Raw genomic sequence first — 26,707 nt, forward strand, 5'->3', positions numbered from 1 at the left:
TCTTTTCTTCGATCATTGAAAGCTGCCACGAATGGAGGAGAAATATATTTAATTATGAGGTAGATCCCGATTACCGCTCACAGACTGGATCTTTCATGACAAAAAGGCCACATCTAGGACCTTCGAAAGCGAATCCCAAGATTCTCTAGGCCCAATAACTCCAATCCCCATCCCGTCGATACGCATACCCCTCCTGCGGCCCCTCCGATCCCGGCAAATAACCCAGCTCACAAGCCGAGAAGCTGATATCCGGCTGCGCAGCGTAGAATTTATCGTACTTCGGGCTCAGTGCCTCGGAGAGACTGGTGACCTTTTTATTCGGATGTAGTACCTGCCAGGGGAGTGTACAGTCCGAGCCTTTGCAGCTCTTAAGGACAAGCAGGAGGGCGTCTAATCGAGATATCACTTTCTTTATATCTCGACCTAGTAGCCTGTTCTTGCTATTGATGAGATTTCGCATCTGGTATGGGTCATTCTGTGGAAGTGTCAGCTGATGAATCAAAAAAAAACATCAAAAATAAAATATGAATCACTCACTGTCAAGTCGTAAAGTTCGTGCTCATTAGTACACCAAACAGAATAGAAAAGATTATAAGAGTCCCCAATAACCCGCATAGCCTTGTAGGTATTATTATAATACACCACCCCAGCGCCCGTCGGCGAAACACGGCCGATATCACCCTCCTGGAGATTCGAACCCCAGTACTCAACAGAAACGTGCTCTCTCCGCGGATCAGATTTTGCGCCTCGCATTTCCGAAACTGTCAAGGGCATCGGGATTCCATCAAAGTCCTCTCTCAAGGGTATACCAGCCAAATCGAACAAAGTCGCTGCAATGTCGGTATGCGACGTGACAAAATCAACCTTTCGGCCCTTAGGAACTCCGGGCCCACGCACTATCATAGGAATATTGATGTCTTCTTCGTAGGGACAGCCTTTGCCTGGAACCATTCGATGCTGCCCGGCATGGTATCCGTTGTCGGATGTGTAGAAGATATAGGTATTACCCAGCAGACCGTAGTCCTTGAGTTTGTTGACCACACTCTCAACAAGATCGTCAACGGCTTGGAGAGATTGAAGTCGGTGGCGGTAATACCCATCCATATAGGTAACCTCGCTAGTGTTAAGCTGGGGCAGATCCAATATCCAACTGGCACCGCTTTGCTGATATGGTTCAAGTTATGGTCAGCGTTTGATTAGAGCTCTAGTGATTAAATCATCGGGACAGCATACCGTGTCTGGATTAAAGTTCCCCCCTCGTGGAATCCTTGCATTGGGAAATTTATTCGCGTGTCGTGGGGCAGGTACAGGATCGGTGAAGGCTGGGATAGATGATCCCTCTACCTCAGCCGTCTTCGCATGCGGTGCAATGGGAGTAATTCCGAGGAAGAACGGGCGATCGGAAGCATGGGCCTCTTTGATGAAGTCCAGAGAATGGCGTGAGATTAGATCAGTTGAGTAGCCATCGGATACAACGGGTTTATCGTGGTTGCGTTGGAAAGTGGAGTTCCAGTAGCTGTATGTTGATGGGTCCAGCAGGACTGTGAATAAACGTCAATCCTGAAGCATACTTATGTTTCCGGGGTACCTAGGTAGATCACATACAATTTGTACCGTTCCAACCTTTAGGATATGGATTGTTATAGTTGGAGGTTGAATGTGCGTTCAGAAACTTTCCCGTGTAGTAGGTGTTATAGCCTGCATCTTGCAACCAGATGGGCAGGTAATTATCATTGTGGCCTTCTGCGATGAACTTGGGGTACCCGCCTTAAAGAGGATTAGAAATGAAAAGTTTCAAGGAAATTATTGCTTCTCGTACCATATGGAGGATAAACATCGGTGACGTTGGTATTATGCGCCAGCTTGCCAGTCATCAAACTCACCCGCGACGGACAGCAGACAGCAATTGTACAAAAATGGCGCTCAAAGACCGTGCCTTCGTCACCAATGAGGCGCTGCAGCTTTGGCATATAGTCCAATGAGTGAAGATGTAAGTCTTGATCATCCGTCATGATAAAGACAAAATTGGGCTGTCTGCCAGTGGTCTCCGCAGAGTGCCCGGGGTTCAAGTTCTTGATTGACCCATGACTATTTGAAGCACTCCCATTGACCAATGTTAACCCAATTGCAAGAAGCGCAGCCGAAATTAAAAGCGGCATTTTGAAAAGGACGAACAAGCAGAAACCAGAGCGTTGCAAATAGCCCAGGTACCCATGCTTCGATTTTATACCGTAGTCCACATCCCGAGAATCTAACCCTCAATGCCGCCGTCGCATAATGACTACCCTTGGAAAAGACTAGCCTCTGTTTTCCGCGCGAATCTATACCCTGTGGGTAAGCTCGCTTCCATAGTGGCGGGAGATGCAGAAATTTGTTGGTCGGGATATCCGAGAAGCGCGTAGTTGGGGGCTCTCGGCTATGTAATTTCGTCTAACTTCCCCGCATTTCGTTTTCGCATTCGAGGCCTAAGATCTCTATTGAAGTGAATGTGGCCGAGCCCGGATATACCTAATTTATGGCTCTTTACAAAAGAAGAATCGGAAAATCCGCAGCGTTTGGGGGATGTAGGATGTACCCGTACCTCGGAGAGAGCGCAATGCCAAGAACTTCAAATATCCAACGATGGCGAAATGTGGGGTTGACAATTGCGTGCGAAAGCCTTGGAGCAGATCGGTACTAATTTCCGGGAGAGAAACTTGAAGGCATAGTAGACAAGGATTGCAGAAGAGAGAATTCATTAAGAAGTAAATATAGTCCATTCATATGTACCCATAAGCAAACGAGGATATAGTGAAACATTAAGCAAAGCCATTCACTGGCCAATACATATTCATTCATTCAAGCTTCCCTATACCCCCATATCCGCCTCTGGTCATTAACATACCACTTCCCAACCTTCTCCGCATCTTCAAGCCAAGCAGCGGCTTCACTGCCGAACTTGGTTTTGACGGTCTCTGTCAAAGTGGACAGAGACCATGACTTCATGGGAGACAGTTCACCGGGATCATTGCCCAGATGAGAGAAGACGTATTCCGAGTCCTCTTTGATGGGGAGGATAAGTCGGTACGGAGAGCCGGCAGCTGTGACGGACATTTTGGCACCGCCCGCATTGATGAGGCCGAAATTCCAGGCTAACTTCTTGCGTCCGTTTTCGGCATCTTCTTTCTCGAGGATAGATGTGCGGAAGGGTCGGATGAGCGATTGGCCTTGGTACTCAGGTAAAACCGCAGATGCGATCGCCGAGTCCTGCTCATCCAGGGATTCGGATTGAACAAGCATATCCAGGATAGTCGGGATGATGGAGAGGGCGGTTGCGTTGGCTGAGATGTGAATTCGCGGCATGTGAGGGTGTCGGAAGACGAGGGGGACGCGGAAATTGCTAATGTGGGGGTTGTTGTAGGTTCCTGTCAAATCTTTGTTGTCTTCGCCGAATGCTTGGCCGTGATCGCCGACGACTACGACGAGGGTGTTGTTGGCGAGGCCGGATTCGTCGAGCATGGTCATTATGTCGCCGAGCCAATTGTCAACGAAGCGCGCCGCGTTGATGTAGTTGTTCATCAGGTCGTGTTTGATGGTTCCTTCATGGCCCATGTAGGACACCTGTTTGAAATCCTCGGGTGTGGACCAAGGGTGGTGGGTTGTGCTGGTGACGTGGGAGAGGAAAAGGCGGGTTTTGTTGATGGCGGCCTCTTCGAAAAGATCGCGAATATATGGTTTCAGTTCGGTCTCGGCGTAGCCGAAGTAGTTGATCTCTTCGCCCTTGGCGCGATATTTCGAGTGAAAGTCTTTCAGGGTGCTTTTGACTACCTTGTGTTTGAAGCCCATGTGGTTATTGAGGACGTCCTGGCGATCATAGTCGTCGGTGATAGACTGCATGAAGACCGATTTCCACGGGTATTCCACAGCTTCCGACTGGTTGGATGCCGTCTTGCGTTTCTCGACCTTTTCAGGTTGTGTTGGTTGCACTGGGCTCTTGGCCTTGTTGAAAGCTTCGAACAGTTGAGGCAGGCATGGCTGGTAGATTTCGAGACCGGATTCTTCCAACATATCAACCGGAAGGGGATTGACTCCACAATGACTACCGAGAATACTTTTGAAAGTAAGAGTGCTCCCTGTAATCGCTCCTTGGACATTCAGACCTCCCATACCTTCCTCTGTTGTGTCCCGCCAAGTCGAGTTGGCCAAACTGACCAGCTTCCCTTGGCTGTCCTTCACATGCTCACCGGTCAACATCTGCGCGATGCGAGTACTCTCAACCAGGCGGTCGATTGCATCATCCCTGTCCTCCTCGGGGTGTGAAGCAAGCAACCCATCGAACAGGGGGGGTCCCCTGCTGCATGGGGAACATTTCCTTGCGTCCACTTTCCAGTGTTATCAGTATGACGTTGTCGATAGCCACCGAGTGTTCCTTGAAGGCCTTCTTCAGTGGCTCGTAGATGTCATCGCCAAGATTAGAAATCTTCAAAGGATCCGATTTAGGATTAAAAAATCCGCCGTCGTCGCCACCACTGCATAGATACCAAGATGGGTTGTCCTTCTCCGCGCGCTTGTAAGGATCAATACCCCAGCGACTAAATCCGTCAGGCGTGTCCTCCGGAAGCCATGCGGGGCGAGACCAGCCATCTTTCAAAGGAATAGGGTTAACATTCGTCCAGATAGGGAACGCTTTCGAGGGGTTCCTGCAGCCCTCCACCGTGATGGTCTTTTTGGTGAAAGCATCAAGTAGTGACAAAGGTAGCGCGCTCGATAGATGATCATATGGTATAGCAGGGCGAACGATTTCCAGAAACAATAACGAAAATGAAGCGGCGACGAGAAGAGCTGTACGGCGTGCTGACCTGATATCAACCGAATTGATCCAGGATTTGTTGGGTGCGGTGATCAAGGTGTAACGTGCTTGATAACCCCCTCTGCAGGCGCTATATGCACCGCATATGAGGTCTCGGATCGCCTCGAGCGCGTACCCGGTCCAGTTATAAAGCTTGGAATGAAGCAGCCAAGCCAAGAGACCGAGAACAAGCCCGGCGGCGGAAACGGTCCAGATGCCAGTGAGGAGAATCTTCATGGCAGCGGGATCGCTAAGGAAGCTGTTGCTGGCGGTCCAGTCGACTTCGGCACCGGTTTGGAGAAAGAATCCGAATTGAATGGCAGCGGCGCCCCACGTAACAAGACTGTACAAACGGGAGCAAAGTCAGCTTCTCATCCTGCAGGTTATGCCAGTCGTCTTTTCAATAAATCCCCCGGGGAAGGAGGGGGACGGGGGACGTTACGTACGAAAAGAAACCTCCGACGCATGTTGACAACCATTGTAATTTAGAACTCGGGGTAGGGAACTGCAACAATACCCGCCCGCAGGTAATGATGAAGAGATCGGGGAGAAGGAGAGTTGGCGAGTATAAGACGAAGTGTAGAAATGGTAGGGAGCGGATGTGAAGGCCGATGTGTAGGATCTTCGAGGCGAGGCCACTCACGACGAGAGCGGAGAAGAGAAAGGGCGGGAGCGCCGGGAGATAGGCGAAAATTGACATATCGAGATCATCTCATGAAGTGGGTAGGTATGGGGAAGTAGAATACAAAGAGTGTCCACACGTCGCGTGTGAGGAGGACAACTCGGAAGGGCAGGCGAGAAGAGAAGAACAAGAGAAAAAAAAAAAAGAAAAACAGATCGGAATGGAGGAACAAACACCCCGGAATGCGGATGGAGGGGAGTAGAGAAGAAAGGAAGTGCAAAGCCCGAGGCAATAAAAGAAATGTTACAGCAAATACTCGCAAAGACAAATATAGGAACACATGCGTATAATTATCCCTAGAGTTTTCGGGTCAGCCCCCGGGGGCCTGGGTGGGGGGGGCTGGCCCCCCAATGGTCTCAGGGTCCAAAATACAGGTACGGAGTACATAGTCCAATAAAGGAACCTAAGCACGCGACGTGGAGATTGCCACATCATAACATAATACGAGGCGGAGATGCAGTAAGACATAACCAGTGCAACCAAAATACGCCAGAGACACCCGCAGGTTAAGACGGAAATTACCGTGGCACCGTGACCGTGGGGATGCGTGTGTAGCCCTAAACAGCACTGCATACAGGCACGTACAAATAAGAGGTATAGCCCCAACCCTATTCGACTTGGCTGGAGACCCTGATTTTCTGGTTTTCTGCCCGGAAGTCGGAGTCGGAAGTTTATTTACTTCCAATGGGGGCCATTTCTTTCAAGCAGTCCCTCCCCATCTCTGGTCCTCACTGGTTCGCACTTGGTGTCTCAGCCCACTGACCCCTTCGGGCATACGTAGTAGTATCCTCCCCACTCTAGGCATATGCATTAAGTAATGGTTTATTGGTGAATTATTCTGTTATTTTCTCTCATCTCTTGCCTCCAACACTACTCGCATTTGAAGCATTCTACTAGTGAGCTTGGTACTTCCAGTCTACTCGTATGTAATATTACTGCTTGTTACTGCCCCCGGGCCCGCCCCTGCAGCAAGGGCTGCCCCCTTGCTAGGACGGAGTACGATACTCTGGTCGACTGTTTCACAGCCCCTCCACATCATTCACGGGGGCGGAAACAAAGGATGTTACTATTGCACAGACTTATATTCCGAGAAGCGATCGATCTTTCCTTGTTCTCCGTAGCCTGAATCTCCAAGAGAAAACATAATTGTGAAAATGAAAAGTCAATATGTCCGAGTCAATATGAGCGACCCAAGCCGAGGTACAAAAAAGGCACAAGTACGGTTCAAGATTTATTAAAATTTCAGGGTCCATGAGGCTCAGGGCGCAGGGCAGTGGGCAGTGGGCACACAGGGCTTAGCGATCAAGGGAAACTTGAACTTGTTTGGGGGCTAGCGGCAGTTAGGACCAAATGCACAGGACTCTGCATTATTTACGCCGAACAAAAATAAATTTGCAAGGTGGGCCCGGGAGCATCGGGAGTCTTACCAGCCTTGCCAGTGACTATTGTAGACTAGCGACATTCTGCAGGTCCACCCCATGTCACGCGACAGTGGGTTCGCGCGATCAAGTTGCCATTGAGAGTGTTCAGAGTGTACTCAGAGTGGACTCGTCCTGCCTATCCTTATGAGCTGTCAGAGTCGACGTTGACATTTAGCATCCAAATCACGTCTCTTGTGTCTAAAAAAGGAAGCGGTGAAGTTATTCTCAATATCGGATATTCGGATATACCCCGGATATAGATGGCAGATCTCGGATATATTATCTAGGTACACCACATTCAATGTATCTTATGTACTCAAGAGTAGCCGAGTAAGACGAGAAGAATTAATTACGCCTGGAGATTGAGTTTTCCAGACAACTTTTCCTGTTTATAATCACGGTGAACATTCTATTCAGTCGGGTAGAGCTATCTTGAGATTCCGACTATTAAGCTTGCGGATGACTCACAGCTCTAGACGATTTTATAACGGAATCTGCTATTGAGATAATAATGTTCCAATGCAAGATGGTATTGCTAGTAGTACCCTTCTCATGGTTAGTCTGCTATCAATATCATGCTAGTGGTTTTGATGTAAACCTTGGGCCGATCCAGCCCTGGTAGAGATATGCATTTGGTCGATTGCGGCTGTGGGGACATGAATGATTTCAAGGCTAGGAGCACAGAAGTATAATCCATTTAAACTTCTGTAGATCTAAAAGGATAGCCTTGTTCAACCTATGTCAAGATCTTGTCAGACTAGGTGCTGGTGAGACTACGGTTAGAGGAACACCATTGTATCTATCTTGTATTTCAAAGAAGCGATGTTGTACTAGTATCTCCAGATAGCATCGCCATGATTACACCCTCGCAAATTGAATCAAGACGAGATAATGTCTTCACTAGAAATGACGTAGTCCGCGTCTAGAAATAATCATCCCGTGTAACCCCTGTGTCGTACTTGTTTCTTTATTAAATTTAATGGACATAGAAGAGAAAGAATTGAAAAGGTAGTTTGATTCGCAGGGCAAGCTATTGGATTCTCCCTCTTGGATTTCCTATTCTGCCCTCTGCGCATCATTTTGGAACCTGATCACCGATCTCTTTCCAGAATTAAAGATTCTTCAAAGCCAGTACTAGTCTGGCTATGCCAGCTCCATTTGATAATTCTGTACATTGCAAGCATCGCCAGTGCGTGGCTGTTCCGAAGACTCCGGTCACCGCCACTGTGTTGTGTCGTGCAACTTTGGCATCTTATGGGGGAGATCTCGAAACGAACAATGCCTTCCCGGGATACATCGGACCTTCCTTAATTTCTATGTGGTGCTAAAAATACGAAAAACGTGATGTAGTCAGACACAACTCCAAGCTTAGCCCACTTGCAGCAATATTATTATGAGTAGGGATCAGTACAGCCATATATTACATAAAGGAAACTTGAATGAACAAATCATGCAAATGCAAAACACCGCAAAACGCCAACCAAACCCAGAAACCCCAGAAATGAAACTCTCCAAAGATACCACTCAACGTACATCAAGCCTCAGGGCTGGACAACCAACCAGTCACGCACGACAGAACTGCGAAACCGCATGCACCCAACCCTCACAATCCCAAGACTAAGCGCCAATCTTAGAAACAATCCCCTTCGCACCCAACTTCTCAATAAATCCCGCCTTCAACCCCATGATGGACTCAATCTCATCCGCCGGCAAATTCTGCACATCCCGCATCTGCAACGCCTGCTGTATAAGAAACGCATCCGCCAACGAGCGATCACCATGATGACCCATCCTCATGCGCGCAGCCTCCTCGTCCGCGATCTTAGAGGCTCGTTGCCGCGCCGTGTGAACTAACCATGCGGCAGTAGGCGCAGAGGGGAAGACAGTTTGCATCGAGCTGCGGTTTGCGGTGGGGAATCCTTGTGTTGGGTCGACGGGGCCGATTGATCGTAGTGAAGCGGCGAAGTCAGGGTCTCGGCCATCGAGGTCGATTGCTGTTATGATGTTGTTTTATAAGCGATTTGGTTTTTGGTCTGGGTTTGGAGTGTCTGGTGGACTATGACTGCGACTGCGGAGGTCGTGGATGGTGAGGTGAGAACGTACCGGTAGATTTTGTGCGCGAGGCTTGCTCTTTCGAGTGATATTGAGGTCCTTGCGGTGCGGATGGAGGAGCTGGTGTTTGTGCTGGGCTTGGCTTCGGAGCTGGGGGAGGAGGTGCAGGTGCAGGTGTTGGTGGTTGCGACGGTTGGGGATGTTGTTGTCGCGATGCTTTGGATTCACGGGGAGCTTTTGGTAGTCTCGGTGGGGGGGCCGCCTTTTTAGGATACTGGCGCTTTGCAGCGCCGGCGGCTGCTTGGACTGGTTTTGAGGCGTTGGAACCCATTTGGAGGGTGTTGGATGTGTTGGATGTGTTGGAGTTGAGGGGAAACTTGAACAAATGCGGCGGAGACGGAGAAAGTCGAGAAAACCGCGGAGGAAAGCTTGGCGCTGGCCCCTCTGACGTCAAAAGGTCATCAATAGCTATAATACTGGGGAATGGGAGTATTGGACTCGGTTTGCGAGGAATACAATTACAATGTGATTGCGATAGTCGAAGTCGGCTAGGCTAGTGTTAAACACGGTGTTCCCTGGCGTGTTCGTACAAGGAACTTGTGCTTGTATACCTTCTCGCCCACCCGGGAACGGATTCTCATAATCACAGTATTAAGGCGAATATAGCAGTATTCAAGTAAATAGCGCAGTTGTTGGATACGGCATTATAATTGCTTAATGTAATGATGTTTAATTTGAATGCCATATCTGTTTGTAGAGTAAAACACCTTCTCTTGTAAAGCAATAAGAGAGAGAGCCCTGGAGTACGGATATCTCTCTCAGTCCAATTGGAAGCATTGGCATGGTAGTTAGATCACAGGTATTTACAAAGCTACAGAAATAATAATGTGCATGTAAGATAGTATTTATCTGGAACGAGGCTGATATCATGACAGCTAAGGCGCAATGCCATTGAGTTCAGGGTCTCGCCCGTGGAGGCCGCATTGATTGGGCCGATGCATGAAGCAGAGCGCATAGAGGTTATGTGGTACAAATTTTGATTCCCAGCATCTAGCGGAGACCGGCAAGGCGACGGCCTTGCACTTCACTAAGAGCGCGGCTACCGCTCACGAACGCGACCGCACCCACCGCAGCTGCGGCAGGCAGAATCTGGAACAAGTTCCAAGAGGTGTAGTAGAGGAAGAAGATACCCTCGAATCCAGCCAGGGAGGCAAGGAAGATGGCGTGGGGGAGAGGAGCCGACTTGAGTGCGGTGGGGAGGTGGTTGAGATTAACGCCGAGGAAGAGCCACTGTAATCGATTAGCTATTGGGTCGTACCAACAACGAAGCTAGAACATCACTTACGAGGCCGGCCAGAACCGGGAGAGCGGCAATCACAGCACCGACAAAAGCCAGGGTTATGACAATGGGAGGGTTAGTAGGGTCATTGTTAAAGGTGTGGTGAATCTCCGGCAGCTTTCCGTATCTTGGGGCCTCGGCGGTTGGGATGGGGATGTTAATGTCGCGCTCGATGGACAGCTTGAAAACGGAGTGATCATAGGCCTCGGAGCTGCCGAAGCCACCAATTACCACGCGGGCATCGACGGGGTTGGGCAGAGTGAGGAATTGGAGGGGGAGTTCCTTCTGGGTCTATTTATACAGTATACTGTTAGCTTATGCGGAGGAGAGCTTCGGAGAGCTTCGGGAGGGGCGGGCGCAGTACCAATTCCACGCGGGACTTGCCATTCTCCTTGACAGTGAATGGGTAAGAGATATCCAAGCCAGACTGGCTATCCTTCAAAAGCAGGAAAGCCTGGTGTGGGCGTTTCGCAGAGCTACCTTCCTGGGTAGTCAAGGTGACGCGCAAGGTATCCGCGCCGGTGAAGGCAAGCGGATTGGCGAGGGGTTTGGAAGAAGAGATTCTATAGGAGTCACTAGTTAGTCCCAAGTAGACTCAATTGGAGTGAAAAGCGTAATGGAAGCATACTGTTCCTTAAAACCACCGTTGATGCCAGCACCCTTTGGTTGAACTGCCACGCTGGCATCAGTAAAGCCCCATGCGGAGGCAGCGACAGTCGGCAGGGCAGCCGATGCCAGGAGACAAAGAGGAGCAGTGGCCTGCCACAGATGCATTGTGTAGAATCGAAGTAGAATGCGCAAAAGAGAGAGAGAAATAGAGAGAGAGAGAGTAGTGCTTGAGGTTGCAAGGTGGACAGTTTCCCCATGGGAATTGCAGAACGAAGGCGGACAGCCGCGATTGCAGATAAGCGCCGATCGACGTTAGCCCTAATTTCTTTTCTTGTGACCTTTTCCCTTCATCCCGTGGCACAGCCATCTCGAGCTGCTGCTGTCGTTGATCTTGTGATCTTGTGATCTATATGGCGTGTGGCATGAACGTGTCGCTCACATTATACTGCTGTTTTCGACACATCCTGCTACCTTCAGGCCTTGATAATACTGGGGCCCCCTCAAACTGTTGCCCTACGGATCTCCGCATTTCTGGAAGCTACCGTGTGAATAGCCACGGCATGCTACTCCTACTAAAAGCCTTGGCTTAATCTAAAAAAAAAGGTATTCACTCCTGCAACCTCTTCAAATCACTAATGGGTGGTAAATGCTAACCATCTCCGTGAGATGAACAGTTCCATTCACCCGTTGCTTTGTTCCAGATCCACTGGACCCTATTCACCTTCACCATGCCTCCCAAGAAAGGTTTTCGTAAATCTTTACCTGCACGGATCCATAATTCTACTTTATCTCCCTCTCGTCGATCACCAAGAGCCCCGGCACCGAGCAAACCTACAAATCAACCGCCTCCATCGGGCAAAACTATCGACTTCACCACTGCCTCCTCCCCTTCCGATACTTCATACAATCCTTACCTCTATATTTCCAAACCACCTTCCCCTACAGCTACTGCAAATGGGAAACTACAGAATTCTCCGTCGGAGACTCCTGTGAAACGTCGTCACCATTTCCCGGCTCGACCGTCTCGACTATCGAATGTTTACACCCCGGCTAAAGAAACACAACAATCATTATTAACCCCGGGAAGTCGGACCACCCGAAGAACAGCAGCACTTGGAACTCCAAAGAACCAAACGTCCGATCAGGAATTTCCCGAAAGTCTCGACACTACGGACTGGGGGATGGATCAATACACGGGGGACGGGTTCGCGTATGACAACTCAACTAGCGATGCATCCCCCACGAGCGCATCTTCTGCTACTCGTCTATCTGCGCGATCTCGTAAACTGACAACGCGGGCTATCGAGGCTCTCGACTCGAAGAAGAAACCCCGAAAGAAGAGAACCGCGCCTGCCCCGACATCTATGGAGGGCCCACCTATGGAGCAGGCCGATATTGATATTGGTGCGATGAAAATCAAGAGCAAACGGATGAAAGGAAAGCGAGCGAGCAAAATCTTCAAACAGCTGAAACAGAACAAACCCTCTCCCCTGAAGATCAAGCTCACTGCGGACCAAGCCGGACAAAAGCTGTACGAGATCGTTGTGGTTGCTTTTGACACCGATTTCGCACTACCGTCGGACCCGGTGCAATTCATCGCAAATGCGAGAAAGCAATTCGAGCAGCCCGCGCTGGTGAAATCCTCCGAGGAAGAGCCTGTCATGTCTGCTACTGCCTCCACCCCGAGCGACCCCGCGGCTGCAGAGGCAACAGTCGGGAATGCGGGGACTTCCAACGTGGAGAAGACCCACGTCAATACCATCAGCGTCATCAACGATCAAACAAACGGTGATATCCCAGACGAAGACGAAAGTGACAAATATGCCAACGGTGATGGCGAAACTAATGCTGAACCCAATGGCGAACTCACCCCCGAGGCACCAGCAATCCCCTCAATGAAAGACTTCAAGAAGATGGAAGAGCCCCAGCTAGATGCCAGTGGATGGACGCGGACTGGCTACGTGAATGACAATGGCGAGGAAATCCTTCTGACACCACCGGGCCAAACCGCATACCGTGCACCGCACACCTATGGGGACACGAATCTGCCCTTGCCACCGGTGATTTCTCGCTCGCAGCAACAAATCGAGATCGAAGATAATCTCGGATTCCCCCCGCTCATCGGCGACCGCAATATTCCCTTCTGCTCTCCATCCGGGTTCTCAACGGAAGACGTTACTGAGGAGAAAGCCCGGGCCCAGGCACATAAGAGGAAGCGCTCCCTAGCCGAGCTGGAGAAGGTACCGAGAAAGAAAAAGCGAGAGTCGGCAAAAGTAACAGAGCCAAGTACTACGACAGAAGAAAAGCCAAAGATCCAGCGACTGAAACTGAAGCTTAATCCTCCAACGGAGGCAGACAGACAGGCTGGTGCGGTGATCGCCTCCGCTGCGGGTGTCACTTTGACTCAGCGTGGAACACCGGGTCGAGGTCGTGGTCGAGGTCGTGGCGGCTCTGGAACGCCGCGTGGTAAGGGAACTACCCGTGGTGCTTCTCGTGGTAGAAGTACGCCCCGAGGTTCTACTCGTGGTGCTCTTCGTGGGACTCCTCGTGGTGGAGCTTCCCGGGGCGGCTCTTCTCGTGCTAGCACCCCTCGCATTCGGGGACGCGGCCGTGGACGTGGAAAACAAAATTAATTTTAAGAAGATGATGCATATTTCGAAGCATAGCGTGGAGTTAGTGATATTAGCAATGAATAAGATGATATCATAGATGTCATATCTCGGGTTTCTCGCCATTACATTGTTTCAACTACGTATGTCCTGCAACTGTCCGTCCTTCGTAGGATCCTGCTTTGAGTAGTTATAAGTCGAGCGCACTACCTAGTTAGTAGTTGAAGTGAGTTTACGGATTGAGTGACCTTCAAGCCTAAGGGATTCAAGTTCTTACTAGGTGCTGAGCATTCCTAGATTCGGACGTATTCGAAAGTTCAACTTCACGTATCAATCATTTATATTCAATTTCCAAAATTCCCAGGTGTACAGTAAGTAGTAGAGATCCAAATCATCATTTCCACCAAAGAACGAAATCGGATATACACCGAATTCGTCTCAACCTATGATTCGCTCATTGAACAATGGTTTCAGTGGTAGTCACATTCGCTTTAAACAACTTGACCATCTCAGCCTCTCTCAATGCCTTATCGGGAATCTTGCGAGCCTCGTCCATCTTCTTGTCAAAGTCACTCACGCCATCAGTGACGGGCTTGGTGTCGATCGTGGTGGTCTCCAATTTTGTAGGAACTCCAGCTTGTTCCGCGGAGATTCCAACAGGCTCAGACGAGATGAAGACTTCATCATCATCATCATCTTCTTCTGCGTTTGCCTCTGCTCCCTTCGCGGCTTCCTCTCTTGCTTTTCTTTCGGCCTCAACGTCGACCTTGACCTCACCAACGATCTCCCCATTCTCATCACGCACATGGCGGTAGAGCTCAGGTTCAATCTGGTTTCCGGCCTCGTCGTAAGCCAGCTTGTAGAAATCGTCGGGGTTTCCGGTCGTTCTCTCGGTCTGCTTCAGAACCTAATATTTTGTTAGTCCGCTCTCAAAGTCAAAGGAAACTGGTCCAGATACTTACATTGTTGCCCCGGAACATCTGGATCTTGTGAAGTCTGAAGCCCGCTCCACCATACGACACAACAAGACCCTGATCGGCCTGCATTGAGTCAGCATTCAAACCCCGATAGCCGAGAGGGAAAGGGAATGTATTAGTTACCTCTTTGGCTTCATATGTCCGCCAGCCCTTAGATTCGAGCTTCTTCAGCGATGAGCCACTAGCACCAATCTTTCCAAGACCAGTTCCTCCCACGTCGACACCGGCACTGGTATCCCGACTGTGGGCACTATCCAGGGTAATAGCACACTCAGGAGTCGACCAGGTGGTATGAATCGCCCAGAGTCCATAATCCTTAATATAATCCCCATACTTCGACTTAACTAAAGTCTTCGCGTTATCCTTCACCCACTGCGCGATAGAGGGACCGGGAGCATCAGTGAACCTCTGATTCTTGACCATTCCCGTCGTAATAAGAGCCGCTTTGCCGGTAGACCCAGACTTATTCTTCGCTTTGGCCGACACGTCAACAGGGGCTGCGGACAATGCTCCTGAAAGACCTCCTTCAAGTCCGAAGCTCGTCTCTGCTTCGCTGCCAGAAGAGACAGTTTTCCACATCGCCTCGTCGGGCTCGCCGAGGACGAGATCGTCGTCGATGCCCTTGAAGCCATCTTTCTCCGGTTGGCCTTTCACAGATAGATCGGTGATTTGGGTCCATATTCCGAATTTGTCGAAATATCCCACCGAGCCAGGGTGGAGGAGGCTGTATTTTTGTGGGGTGTAGAGGTAGTGGCCATCGCCGTTGTGTTTCATGAGTTCGGCGTACTCATCGCGGGCGGATATGGGTGCCATTTTGAGATGATATTAGGCGATAGAGGTGTTCTTGAGAATCGAAAAATGAAGGAGTAGAAAGAGCTGTTTCTTTCGAGGGGTACAAATAGCCTGTTTAAATGGGTTCGCAAGGTGGGCATGTGGGTTATGTTGTAGGTCTTAGCGATGACGTTTGTGAAGATCCCCTCGTTCGCGAAAGACACACCAGCTTGATCAAGTGCCAATCATCTTCTCCCATCGTCAGTGAAGGCAATACGGCCCCACAGGAAAAGGTTCATCGTAGTCCACCATGTTGAGCGAACGCCATTGAGATCTTCTGTATGGCCCGCGAACATGTGGATCGCCCTAAGATCGTTGATGCGGGCGCAATTTTGGATACAACAAACACGCGATTCTGAGTCTGGCGAAGCCGTGCATCCTGTGTGGCAATTATCTTGACTCCCATGCAAGTGCCCACCTGTCAGCATTCGTCTATCAGTTCCGCCAAACTCTACCTTGTACATTTGTCCTGAGTGTTGTTTACCTGACGATGATCGGTGGCTGGGTGGACCCACCGTCCGTCCGATGACATATTGAGATCCACCAGCTGAACCGACAGCCTGGCAAGCTCCATGTGTGGACCGATTTCGAGTAATTTGCAGGAATATCATCTTCGTTGCAGGACATCTGGTAGCATCCATGACGTTGAGCCCCGCCTATGTGCTCTCGAAAAAGACCTTTGTAACTCGTCAAGTTTATAGTCATCGGCGCAGTCTGTCCATCCTATGTACTAGACTGATCCTAATACTACGTGCCTTCCTTACGGTGCCCAGAAAAGCAGCAGTGACGCTATTGACGGAAAGATCCTCTCGTTTGAAGCTTTGTACCTTTATTGCTTATTGTTTGGGTGACCTATTTGCTATTTGCGTAGGATATCTCCCCCAATATCGACATTGTTAACGGTTCCCCTCTCGTATCCCCACTGGGGGCGTGGGTGCCCATCTCGCAGTGAAATTATTTATTTATTTACTTCCATATCACCTTCCATTTAGAAAATACTGATTCTGTCTTTCAATTACGACATCTACTTGTCATTTGTTGGCAGGTGCTACGAGGAAGGCGCAACGGGGATGATACTAGGCCAAGAACTTAGACCAAATGACCCGCGAGAATTTTCATCTCTCTTCATCCATCATCACATCTATTCTGATCCTGGAATGTAAACTATTCTCATCATGACTGGTTCAAACAGAATACCAGGAAGAAGCACGTCCAAGACATCAAGGCGACCCTGGGCAACAATCATATCGTCTGGTACAAGCCGCGGACATACGGTCAGGGTCCAAAATCACCGAGAACCAGTCTGCCTCGTCAAACTCATGGGTACTCAGAACCTTGAGTATCGACAAGTTCCCTACTCGGATGAGAAGTCTGAAGCAGGTGTGGTAACTTTCATCGAAAGTCTCGGGTCGTTCGATGTGTACACGAGGTGGCTTGGGGCCTCTCCAGCAGCACCGCCTTTGTATCGAGCGCACTGTGGACTTAGCCGAATTCCGAATTGTTCATGAGAAGCAGCTGGTGATCCAGAAGTTCGGGGAGGGGAACGCTATCACTAATTAGATGGAGGTCTCGCCTATCGGAAGCAAATCCCTGCACATAGCCGAATAGACAGGAACTGGATCTAACTGTTGCCATGTTGCTTTCGGAACTGGTCGTGGCGTGGGTATCGGCAGCAGAAAAGAGGACAGGGGGAACATAAATTCCTAGAGCACGGGTGCTAGCCCCGGTAGAGGTTCGACGCGGAGTGAAGGCAGAGCAAATAGGAACGGCATTGTAGGGACCGACCAGGAAATTGAACGTAGAGGGCCAGAGAACTCTATATGGGCATTAGACACTCGACATTCGAGCACGAGGATGTTATAACTTCATTTACTTGTCGAAAGGAGTCGTCATATTGAACCTGTTGCAATGGAATCGACCATAAGAAAATGTACGTCCCGTCTAGAAAAGGGTGATGGAGTATTGGATGATAGGTAATGCGGATGAGTGAGGGAATATCCAACACGAGTGTAATGTTGAAGGGCAAGGAAAATTGAACAAGGGCGTGATGTGGAAGGAAGTGAATGGCGGTTGCCGATATTGTTGTCGAGCTGAAAACGACCCTACTACTACCCAGAACTTCACGCAAAGAGCCCGAAGAGCTGCAATTTGCACAACCTTTCTGCCAGGGCTCTCCATACATATTTGGACCCACAATATTTGAAGAGTATCATACTTTATATGCCATTACTAGTACTTATGACAGGGAATTACTTGACTGGCGCTATGATGCCAAAGTGTCAGTATAGGGATATAAATAGTGTTTAAGGATGGAGCATGAACACTGGAGAGAAACGACCACGAAGATACTTGTATGTATAGAATGAAAGGCATACTATCAAAGGACTAGATATAGCGGCATAGACTGACAAAGCTTCAGTGCGAGATCCATGGATGAGGAATTTGGTCTCGTCAAAATTGTACTATTTGGTAACACTACTCAGTTATATACTCAGTAATTGTGGTTGAACAAGATGAGATGAAACTGATGATGATGGATGGTGGCGGAGGGAAAAGCCCTCAGAACAATAGCTACTACTAAACACCACTACTACTACTACTACTACTACTACTACTATAAAGGACAAACGTTTATGAAAGCCACGAAGGCCACAAAGCAGTGCGGGCTGACAAGGCCGCAGGCCTGAGGCCCTAGGGCCTCAGTAAGTAACCACGCAGAATGTTTTTGATTGTTATGAGAAAATGGTCAAAAAGGCTTCCACTTGTTGCATAGTAGAGCTAGCGCCCCAGTTTAACTAGGGGCTCAAATCGAAACTATCAGGAAAGAGAAAAGCATGCATGGCACCTAGCTGCCCACAGCCGCGGGTGACTCAGTGAACAAAGAATGCCGCGTAAACGACGGAAAGGCCGTTTCCTCAAAAGACCCTCATATTGGCAATCCATCACTCAATCGAAGGACTAACCCCATAAGTGGTAATTTCCACTAGACTTCATCCCGTTGGCCTCAATGGGCACCGGACTTGATCCACAAGACAACCCAGATTTCGATAGGGACACCTACAGAAAACAGCTTTCCCACCAGATTCCAGGCACCCCCCCTGAGGCCTTTCCGTGCGAGCTCCATACTTTAGCGTCGGGCCCCAAGGTGGGCTGACTGGGGTCGTCAATCGTCATCCATGGGCTATATCGGCACTTTCCCACTCCCACGTGATGTTGAGAAGATCTACAGCAAAGTCAGCCCCTTTATGTACCAGGTTTTTGAAAACGTCATGATCCTTGATATCTCCGCGAATAAAGTTGACATATCGGGCCACTAAGTGTCTCAAAGGGCCCGGGTTAACTCTGTCGTTTTTAGGCGTGTTTGCGTACACAAAATAAAACAAGCTCGGTAATCGAAATGACACCATCTATCGCATGTAGCTTGAAGATTTTCAAAGACTCGTTGAACCTGGCGACAACGAGGTTGCACAACGCTTTGACATCATATTCGTCGGCCAGCACGTAGAGCCGAGCTTGTGCTATAATGATTCGATAGAAGTCCCTGTCATCGCAATCGCTGTATTCAGGCGCCATCGTGCCAATAGCGGTTTGGATGCCAGCAGCTGTAGAACTGAAGATACCAGTACCATTACAAGGAACAACATCATATGTACAAGACACGCCAGCATACGTAAGAGCAGCATGAATGACAGGAGTTTTGCCAATGCCAGGCGTTTTCAGGCGAGAAAAGTCATTGATAGCAGCTACTCCCGTTTGTGCGCTGCCACTGCGCCGGGTTTGAGCTGTTGCACTTCGGCCAACCTGGGGAACGGCTCCGTTCAGGCCGGGGAGTTGGTGACATTGACGCTGTTCTGCTGATTGGCCTGTGGTACTGTCATGATCAGAGAGAATCCCTTGTTTTGAGGCGCTCGTATAGCAGGAATACCATTAGGCACGCCAGGCTGCTGAGGCATTTGAAAGTTGCCATCGTACGGAACCTGATGATTGTTCTGGACATTGCTCATGGCATCTGCCACTGCGTTCGTAGCCGCTTGCTGAGACATATGCTGCTGTCGATACTGGTTGACTCAACCAGGTTGAGTTGGCCAGTGGCCAGCTTGTGCACTTGCTTTGCCCTTAGATTGGGGTTGGCCTGCTGGATCTGACTCGCGAAGATGTCAGACACTGGCGCTCAGCATGGTCAACGTTGTTCTCAGAGTACACTTACCTTCCGAGAGATGTTTCCATGACGAAGGTTGAAAGATTAGATCGAGGATAGTCAAAACAATGTAACTGTGCAACAAAAGGCGAAAGTATGCCAGTATGTCAAACAAGAGAGATTGTGACGTGAAAGAAGTGAAAGGTGTCGCCGTTGTCACTGTTGCCATCGAACTACAAACAAACTTCACCACCCGAAATTTCAGGCATTCACAAAACCCAAACCACAACCGCAAAATTCCCCAGCTGATAGCAATCCCATCCCCCATCAAACCTCCACATCACCAAATAATCAAAATGACACGCGGAGCTCCTCAAAATCAATCCAGGCTTCGCATCCCAAGCCACAACCCAAACCTGGGCCCTCGCCCCGTCATTCCACCGCGCCCTGTCCTCCCGAAGAACCCGCAGGAGCTTCGGAAGACCAAAGAGTATAAGGCTGCTGCGCGGCGGTGAGTGAATCCCCTTTGCTTCTTTCATTCATTCATCTTTCTACCGTTCCATCCGGATAAGCTCCCTTGTTGGTGCCGTTCTTCCTGCTATGCTGCGCTCGCTGCGTCGGTGCTCGAGAGATGTGGTGTTTTCGGACCGTGCTGATAAGGACGCAGGTGGACTTCTTCAATTGTCGCGTTGCCGATTGTGATGTATACATCGTGGATTCTTTATGAGAGGAGTGAGTTTCATCCCTATGGAATTGATTGTCTGTTCTTGATACGGGCTCGATGATAATTGAAGTACGGACAAGCTAACCGCGACGAATCCAGTATACGGCGACAAAGCGCCAAAGAAATTGGTCAATTCGTCGACGTCTTCGTCTTCGTCATCGTCATAGCCACCTGGGTTCCAGAGTGGTCGCATTGGCATATGACAGGAGAATGATAGTCGGAAGATCTCGCCTGCATGTCATTGACTGTCCTTCTACGCGGCTGTTGGTCCTGGATTTTGTCCCATTTGCGTACTGTACAGATTATCTATTCCCTACGACTTAATTTCAATTCAGAGAACAGCCAAGTTCACCAGGAGAGAAAAGAATATGATCCATGCGTATAATATCGTTCCATTTTGATCCAGCCAGCTGGGAGTATCGACAATTCAAACGGCAAAACAGCCCGACTCCGCCCATGAAATGAGCACGATGGAGTCAAGCCCATATCAAAAAAATGGGAAAAGGAAATGCGAAACAAAAGAAGAACACAATTCGTCCCAAAGAAAACGCAGTCCTAGCACCGCATATGCAAAAACCTATCCCATCCATCATCCTGCAACACCCTGGATAGGCAACTGATGAACCTCAACAGAACCCGACCCAGCACTTTGCGGCACAGAAGTAGACCCACTACTCGTTGAAGGTGGTTTAACAGAACGCTCCCGCAATCTTCTCCCTTCCATCAACCCGCGCAAACCACGCTTCTGCAACCCAATAACAGAGCTCAAATCGCCCGTCCAAATCTCCCTCCCAGGACGAATATCCGTATCGCGACGATGATGCGACCGCGAAGCAGATCGACTTTCACTATCACTCACGAACTCCGAATCAGATTGTGAATAACTAGCACCTAGACGCCGACGTCGCCGTGCTGGTATTACTAATCGAGTCGTCGCGATCACCGCGCGAGCGACCGCGTCGCTGTTGCTGAGACTGTTGCGATTGGGAAATATTCGTGTCGATGCGCAGCGAGGGGATGCCGCGGGCGAAGTTGGCGAGGTCGTTCGTACTGCTTGAGGCGGAGATGGATTGTGCGCCTCCACCGTGTTCGGTGTCGGATGAGTCTGAGGCGTGCAGGACGCTGTTTTGCGAATGCGTTGTCTCTGATACGGCGATTGAGCCGTTTCGTCCTTGGACGCCGTTTAGCGCTTCTAGTGTCCCGCCGAGGCCGGAGGTGAAGCCAGTGCCGCGACCGCCGCCGGCGGCCATGGCTGCTGCGTTGAAGACGGCTGCTGCATTGCGGCCGTCCAGGACTTGGTGGAGGCGTTCGACTGTTGCCTCGAGGAGGCCGTTGACTTGATAAGGCCGAGCGAGTTGGAGGAGGGAGCAGAGGATTTGGGGTGTGCAGAGGGATGAGCCTGGTGGGGGGGATTGCGGAGGTGTAGAGGTATTGAACGAGGACTTGGAGGGTGAGAATTGTGTGGGGGAGATAAAGGACGCGTGGGCGGGAGGTGGGAGTTAGGGTGTGGGCGGAGGGGGCTTCGAGATTTTCCAGGAGTGCTTTGGATGGCACGGAGGGGTTGATCAGGGTGGTGGCGTTGGAGTAGCTGCTGTTTTGGCCGATAGAGGGAGTGATGGTGATGCTCGAGTTGCGGCTTGGATGCATCTGGGATGGGCGGAGGGTGGCTCCTCCTGCAATTTCCTCTTCGGATGACTCGCGCAGTAGCTGGATGAAGTAGGGTCCCCATCTTCGGGCTAAAACACGGGAGTTGACAGAGATTCGTTCTCCACCGACAGCTTGCAGTTCCATGTCGGACATCTCGTGAAGAGATAGGGCGATCTTGCCGAGTTCATCTGATGCAGCAGAGAGAGGGCGACTCGTCGTCAATTGCGTCAATTTCTGTTGCAGAGAAACAGGAACGGAGGGCGAGCTGTATGATTTATATCCAGATGTCGGGGCGGTGCGAGATGGGTTGTTGTAAAGGCCAAAGGCTTCCAATTCCACCATGCAAACATGAGAGAAGTTGATGCGTCGGTGGTTATAATCATCCACCAAGCTGCGCTTCCGATGCCCAAGAATGACAAAAGTACTGCGGCGCGGCCAAAGGATACCGCGGTTCCAACTGCCCTGGCCAAAGACCGACCCGCCGGCATCAATCCGGCCCCATGTCAAAGTCTTGAGGTCCAGTGCCCAAAGCGCATATTCCTGCTTGGAGGATGTAAGATAGGTACCGCTGACCACGAAATGACCATTGATGATACCGCCATTGGGGAAACGTAGACCCGGAGGAGATGCCTGACTCTGCATAGGTCGCTCGACAAGACGCCCATCCGGCAGGCGTACCTGCAATTCCAATTTGACGTCGAGGAAATTATAATTCGAGTAGATCAACATCGGACAGCCAGGCTCATCGCTCTGCTCAATGGGCTCATGCGATTCCCTATCCGGGGCAGCGGCTCCAATCTCCGAAACGTCCATGCCGACCAGCGGAGTAACCACACTGCGATAGGCACCACAACTGCGTCCGAGGGGGGCTGGTATTGGTCCATTTCAGACTGCGAAGATTGAAGACGCTGATCTGCTCAATGTAATGGTTAGAGCTATCCTGGCCTCCAACGACCACCATCTCGGCGCCTCCAAAGCCATCGATGTCCACTCCGAGGGAGCCTTGATGGGGCGTGTTGGACTCCGGGTTATGGTGGATTGCAGAAAGTGGCGCACTGGCCGAGGTGAAGCTCGCACTGGAAGGCATAATGGTCGCACAGTGAGCATATCTCCCTTGCGGCGACTCGTGAGCCGCAACACGAGTCCACCTCCGCGAGGGCACATCGAAGATATGGATATCTGACATGACAACGACTTCCGATTGTGTTTCTGTTCCCGCACCCGGATTGGAAGGATCGCGAGGAGTCCCCGGGGCGGGAGACATGCCACCATACGCAACCAACTTATTATCGCCCAGAGCACACATACTGTGGAAATAGCGTGGGGGCGGAATATCACCGCCAGCATCGATCTTGGTCCAGTGGCGACGGATCAGATCCAATTCGTAGAGATCGGCTGTCAGCTGAGGGCGACTGCGCGAGAGGACTCGGCCTCCAAAGACGTATAACTTGTCGCCGAGAATGGTGGTAGTTGCGCCAACTAGGGGGTGAGGCTCTTTGCCGGTTGTGCGGCGAACATTGCACACCAGTCCAGACAGGTTGATCGGGCCGGAGGCCAGTTGGTTCTGAGACGGGGACACCCCGGGCCCAGAGGACTCATCGCGGTTTGCGTCTAGGAAGCCCCCCCAGGCTTGACTGGCTTCTGGACATCATCGTGGACAGGGATTCCCCACCACGAGGGGAATTCCGATTGTGTGAGAGGGTTGACGGTTGTTGTTCCCTCCCCTTGTTGACTAGTTTGTCGGGTCGTAGCTGTATCTACCACTTGCATATGACACCTGCGTCCTGTCTCCTTTTTTGGCCTTGCTTCCCCTCTTCCTGTAAGTTGTTTGTGGGCGGGTCACGGTCGGGATGTGGGTGGGTCGATCGCAGAGACGACAGGAGGGGTGTGTTTTGGAGGATGGAGACCGGTGATGAGAAGTCAAGGAGGTATTCCCAGCCGTATCGCCAGAGAAAAATAGGGAAGGGCGAAGGCACAAATGATCCAAGTAGACGGTGTGGCCGTTGGATCGGCATAAAAAAGGCGGTCTCAACGTTTCTCCTTTCCGGGGCTGGGCGGAGTCCGCGACAAGTCGACAGGGGTGAATTCCTTCTAGAAACCTGGTGGAATGCGGTATTGATTGACATGACCCGTTTTGAAAAAAAAAAAAAAATTCATTAATTCCCCGATATACAAAATTGGTAGTTTTTTCCCCTTCCATCCCATGCACGTCGGGTTGTTATCATGCATCGCAGTATGGAGTAAGACAGGTGCGACATGCAGGGCGTGATGACAGGCACCTAAGATCGCTACATTCTACATGTACGTTGTACGCAACTCATTACTTTCCACGCAACCTCTACAGGGGAATTGAACTACCACCAAATATTAAGTAGGAGATTGAATCATTTCATATTGGTATCAAGCGGGACTTTTCAAGCAGACCCGGCGAAACGTAAGTTTTTTTCTTATCACGTCACATCGTAAGTAGCCATTTACTGCTGGCTGGGGTCCTTGGTGAAGCGGAGGTAACTGAAGCCACATTAGTATTGATGCTTCAATGATATCGGGGGATTCTTGCAGAGATTAGACTTACGGCTTGACAACGCGAACCTCGCCGAACTTCTTCTGGGCATCCTCAGTGGAGACGGGGGGAGGGATGACGACATCATCACCGGGGAGCCAGTTGATGGGAGTAGTGACACCCTTCTTGTCGGTGAGCTGAAGAGCATCAACAACACGGAGGACCTCAGCGGTGTTACGGCCGGTGGAGGCGGGGTAGGTCAGGATAAGGCGGATCTTCTTGGAGGGGTCGATGATGAAGACGGAGCGGATGGTCAGAGCCAGACCCTTGGAGTCGACGTTGGTGGTGTCCTGGTAGTCGACCATGTCGTACTGGTAGGCGACCTTGCGCTCAGGGTCGGAGATGATGGGGAACTTCAGCTGGGAGCCGGTAACCTCATCGATATCCTTGATCCAGCGGTGGTGGGACGAGGTGTCGTTGGCGGAAAGACCAATCAGCTGGACACCACGAGCAGTGAACTCGGGCTCGAGCTTGGCGAAAGCACCCAGCTCGGTGGTACAGATGGGGGTGAAGTCATCGGGGTGGGAGAAGAGGATGGTCCACTTGTCGCCGATGAAGTTGTGGAAGTTGATGGGACCGTTGGAGGTATCGGCATCGAAGTTGGGGGCAACGGAGCCCAGGCGGAGACTGTTGAATGAAGGTCAGTAAGTGGTTGACAGGATGGAAGTGCCATTAGGGGAGAGGGGAGGGGGAGGGGGGAGACAATGGCATGCTGGCATAGCACAGCATAGCTCATAGCTCGAGGTGTTGTATAGAGGTTAACATACGGAGGAGCACGGTCAGCGGCCATTGTGAATGATTGAGGATGGAGACGGAGATATGAAGAGATGAAGAGAGGAACAAGAAGAGAAAGCGAAGATGGAGAGGGAGGGGGAAGGCGGCGTTCAAATAGGCAGGAACCAAAAGGAACCCAAGCAACCCCAGCAACCCCTCCAACGCGCACACCATCGTACCTTCCGTCTGAACCACGAGCGATCGACTTACCTCATCCGGCACTCGTCATCACGCAATTTCCCACCGCCCGTGGCAGAACTCCTTTCATTGGCTACCAGTAAAGTGGGCTGTTTAGTGCGAACCTTTCTGCCTGAATGCCTGACTGCACCTTAACTGGATCAGGGGGTCTCTTAGGTACCCCAGCACTCTATATACTCTCCTCTACTCTATCCTTCTCTACAGATATCCTTCTATATTATAGCATTCATAACTTTCACCTCTAGAATACCTTCTCTCCATCTCTCAACAATAGTCAGCCCTCTCACCCACCCCTATCGGCCGACTATTCCAACCGTCAGCCAAATCGGCCGACAATCCCCCCACATGGAGCCAATAGAGACCGGACCAGATGGCGCAATTCCACACTCTTTCTTCGTCGCGCATTAATCAGCTCCAAAAAGCGAACGTAAATCGGCGGGGTCTCAGCTGCAACACGATTCTGGTCTAGCCAATGGACAGTCGAGTCTGAACCAATCCTCGAACTGACTGCATTCGTCCCAATGGTCCCCTGTCAAACACAAGTCCCGGATCGGAGGCTTTGATGATGCTGCGAGAGCGGAGACCCACTGAGGTGGGGCCTTTCCACGAGCTTCTGCGCTTCCCCGGAATGTCTTCACCTGTGAAACCGGAGAGTTTAAATAACGTATTCGGTAAGCGAGTGACGCATGTAAGCGAGTGACGCACCTCATCAAAAAACGCGACCGCGTCGCAACCTACCTTTTTCGACTACCCACAATGCCACCCACCCGCTCCCAATCAGGCCAAAATCAAAGAGAACAAGAGGGCCGTATCCTGTTAGCTATCAAAGCTATTCAAAATAAAGAAATTCTAGCTGTACGGGAAGCAGCGCGTCGATTTAACGTATCAGAAGCTACGCTCCGACGTCGACTACATGGCACGACATATCGCGCTGAAACTCGCGCCAACAGTCATAAATTGACCCAAACAGAAGAAGAATCGCTAAAGAAATGGATATTATCTATGGATTCACGCGGATCGGCTCCTAGACCTGTTATGGTGCGAGAAATGGCAAATCTTTTACTGGCGAAGCGCGGTTCGACCTCTACCCAGACCGTTGGCGAAAAATGGGTCTATAACTTTATACAACGCCATTCAGAGCTAAAAGCTTGCTTTTCACGACGGTATAACTACAAAAGAGCACAACAAGAGGATCCAAAGATTATTCAAGAGTGGTTTAATACTGTTCAGCGTATAATTACTGAGTATGGTATCCTTTCTGAGGATATCTATAACTTCGATGAGACTGGCTTTGCGATGGGTCTAACTGCAACTG

The 26,707-nt window shown here is 50.4% G+C and overlaps 11 protein-coding genes across 11 annotated transcripts; 2 read left to right on the forward strand and 9 right to left on the reverse strand.

Moving 5' to 3' along the window:
• Positions 1-145: 145 nt before the first annotated feature.
• N7481_007681 (sulfatase family protein) lies at positions 146-2,159 on the reverse strand (the record flags this gene model as incomplete). Its single annotated transcript, XM_057266900.1, has 5 exons — positions 146-475; positions 538-1,164; positions 1,309-1,541; positions 1,606-1,767; positions 1,820-2,159. The coding sequence occupies 5 exons, from the start codon at positions 2,157-2,159 to the stop codon at positions 146-148; spliced, it is 1,692 nt and encodes a 563-aa protein (XP_057121101.1).
• A 679-nt stretch (positions 2,160-2,838) lies between these two features.
• On the reverse strand, positions 2,839-5,528 carry N7481_007682 (uncharacterized protein; the record flags this gene model as incomplete). Its single annotated transcript, XM_057266901.1, is given in 3 exon segments — positions 2,839-4,333; positions 4,347-5,171; positions 5,275-5,528. 3 exon segments carry the CDS (start codon positions 5,526-5,528, stop codon positions 2,839-2,841), a joined length of 2,574 nt encoding a protein of 857 aa, XP_057121102.1.
• A 3,020-nt stretch (positions 5,529-8,548) lies between these two features.
• On the reverse strand, positions 8,549-9,314 carry N7481_007683 (uncharacterized protein; the record flags this gene model as incomplete). The annotated part of the gene is made up of 2 exons (XM_057266902.1): positions 8,549-8,925; positions 9,035-9,314. The coding sequence occupies 2 exons, from the start codon at positions 9,312-9,314 to the stop codon at positions 8,549-8,551; spliced, it is 657 nt and encodes a 218-aa protein (XP_057121103.1).
• A 719-nt stretch (positions 9,315-10,033) lies between these two features.
• Positions 10,034-11,096, reverse strand: N7481_007684 (putative oligosaccharyltransferase subunit ribophorin II; the record flags this gene model as incomplete). Its single annotated transcript, XM_057266903.1, has 4 exons — positions 10,034-10,273; positions 10,329-10,613; positions 10,687-10,885; positions 10,951-11,096. 4 exons carry the CDS (start codon positions 11,094-11,096, stop codon positions 10,034-10,036), a joined length of 870 nt encoding a protein of 289 aa, XP_057121104.1.
• A 563-nt stretch (positions 11,097-11,659) lies between these two features.
• Positions 11,660-13,564, forward strand: N7481_007685 (putative GPI-anchored cell surface glycoprotein; the record flags this gene model as incomplete). Its single annotated transcript, XM_057266904.1, has 1 exon — positions 11,660-13,564. One exon carries the CDS (start codon positions 11,660-11,662, stop codon positions 13,562-13,564), a length of 1,905 nt encoding a protein of 634 aa, XP_057121105.1.
• Positions 13,565-13,994: 430 nt separating this feature from the next.
• Positions 13,995-15,330, reverse strand: N7481_007686 (uncharacterized protein; the record flags this gene model as incomplete). Its single annotated transcript, XM_057266905.1, has 2 exons — positions 13,995-14,447; positions 14,503-15,330. 2 exons carry the CDS (start codon positions 15,328-15,330, stop codon positions 13,995-13,997), a joined length of 1,281 nt encoding a protein of 426 aa, XP_057121106.1.
• A 1,500-nt stretch (positions 15,331-16,830) lies between these two features.
• Positions 16,831-17,241, reverse strand: N7481_007687 (uncharacterized protein; the record flags this gene model as incomplete). The annotated part of the gene is made up of 2 exons (XM_057266906.1): positions 16,831-17,164; positions 17,222-17,241. 2 exons carry the CDS (start codon positions 17,239-17,241, stop codon positions 16,831-16,833), a joined length of 354 nt encoding a protein of 117 aa, XP_057121107.1.
• Positions 17,242-19,166: 1,925 nt separating this feature from the next.
• N7481_007688 (Chromatin modification-related protein eaf1) lies at positions 19,167-19,391 on the reverse strand (the record flags this gene model as incomplete). Its single annotated transcript, XM_057266907.1, has 1 exon — positions 19,167-19,391. The coding sequence occupies one exon, from the start codon at positions 19,389-19,391 to the stop codon at positions 19,167-19,169; it is 225 nt and encodes a 74-aa protein (XP_057121108.1).
• Positions 19,392-19,842: 451 nt separating this feature from the next.
• Positions 19,843-20,377, forward strand: N7481_007689 (uncharacterized protein; the record flags this gene model as incomplete). Its single annotated transcript, XM_057266908.1, has 3 exons — positions 19,843-19,997; positions 20,154-20,218; positions 20,310-20,377. The coding sequence occupies 3 exons, from the start codon at positions 19,843-19,845 to the stop codon at positions 20,375-20,377; spliced, it is 288 nt and encodes a 95-aa protein (XP_057121109.1).
• A 717-nt stretch (positions 20,378-21,094) lies between these two features.
• N7481_007690 (putative regulatory protein Ral2) lies at positions 21,095-23,627 on the reverse strand (the record flags this gene model as incomplete). Its single annotated transcript, XM_057266909.1, has 4 exons — positions 21,095-21,652; positions 21,690-22,632; positions 22,706-23,491; positions 23,530-23,627. The coding sequence occupies 4 exons, from the start codon at positions 23,625-23,627 to the stop codon at positions 21,095-21,097; spliced, it is 2,385 nt and encodes a 794-aa protein (XP_057121110.1).
• A 704-nt stretch (positions 23,628-24,331) lies between these two features.
• Positions 24,332-25,210, reverse strand: N7481_007691 (peroxiredoxin; the record flags this gene model as incomplete). Its single annotated transcript, XM_057266910.1, has 3 exons — positions 24,332-24,368; positions 24,433-25,047; positions 25,188-25,210. 3 exons carry the CDS (start codon positions 25,208-25,210, stop codon positions 24,332-24,334), a joined length of 675 nt encoding a protein of 224 aa, XP_057121111.1.
• Between the last annotated feature and the right edge of the window lie 1,497 nt (positions 25,211-26,707).

This window comes from Penicillium waksmanii (assembly GCF_028829765.1).
Source record: "Penicillium waksmanii strain IBT 27052 chromosome Unknown utg000007l:1.0-4314555.0:1.0-4317578.0, whole genome shotgun sequence".
Lineage (NCBI taxonomy): Eukaryota > Fungi > Ascomycota > Eurotiomycetes > Eurotiales > Aspergillaceae > Penicillium > Penicillium waksmanii.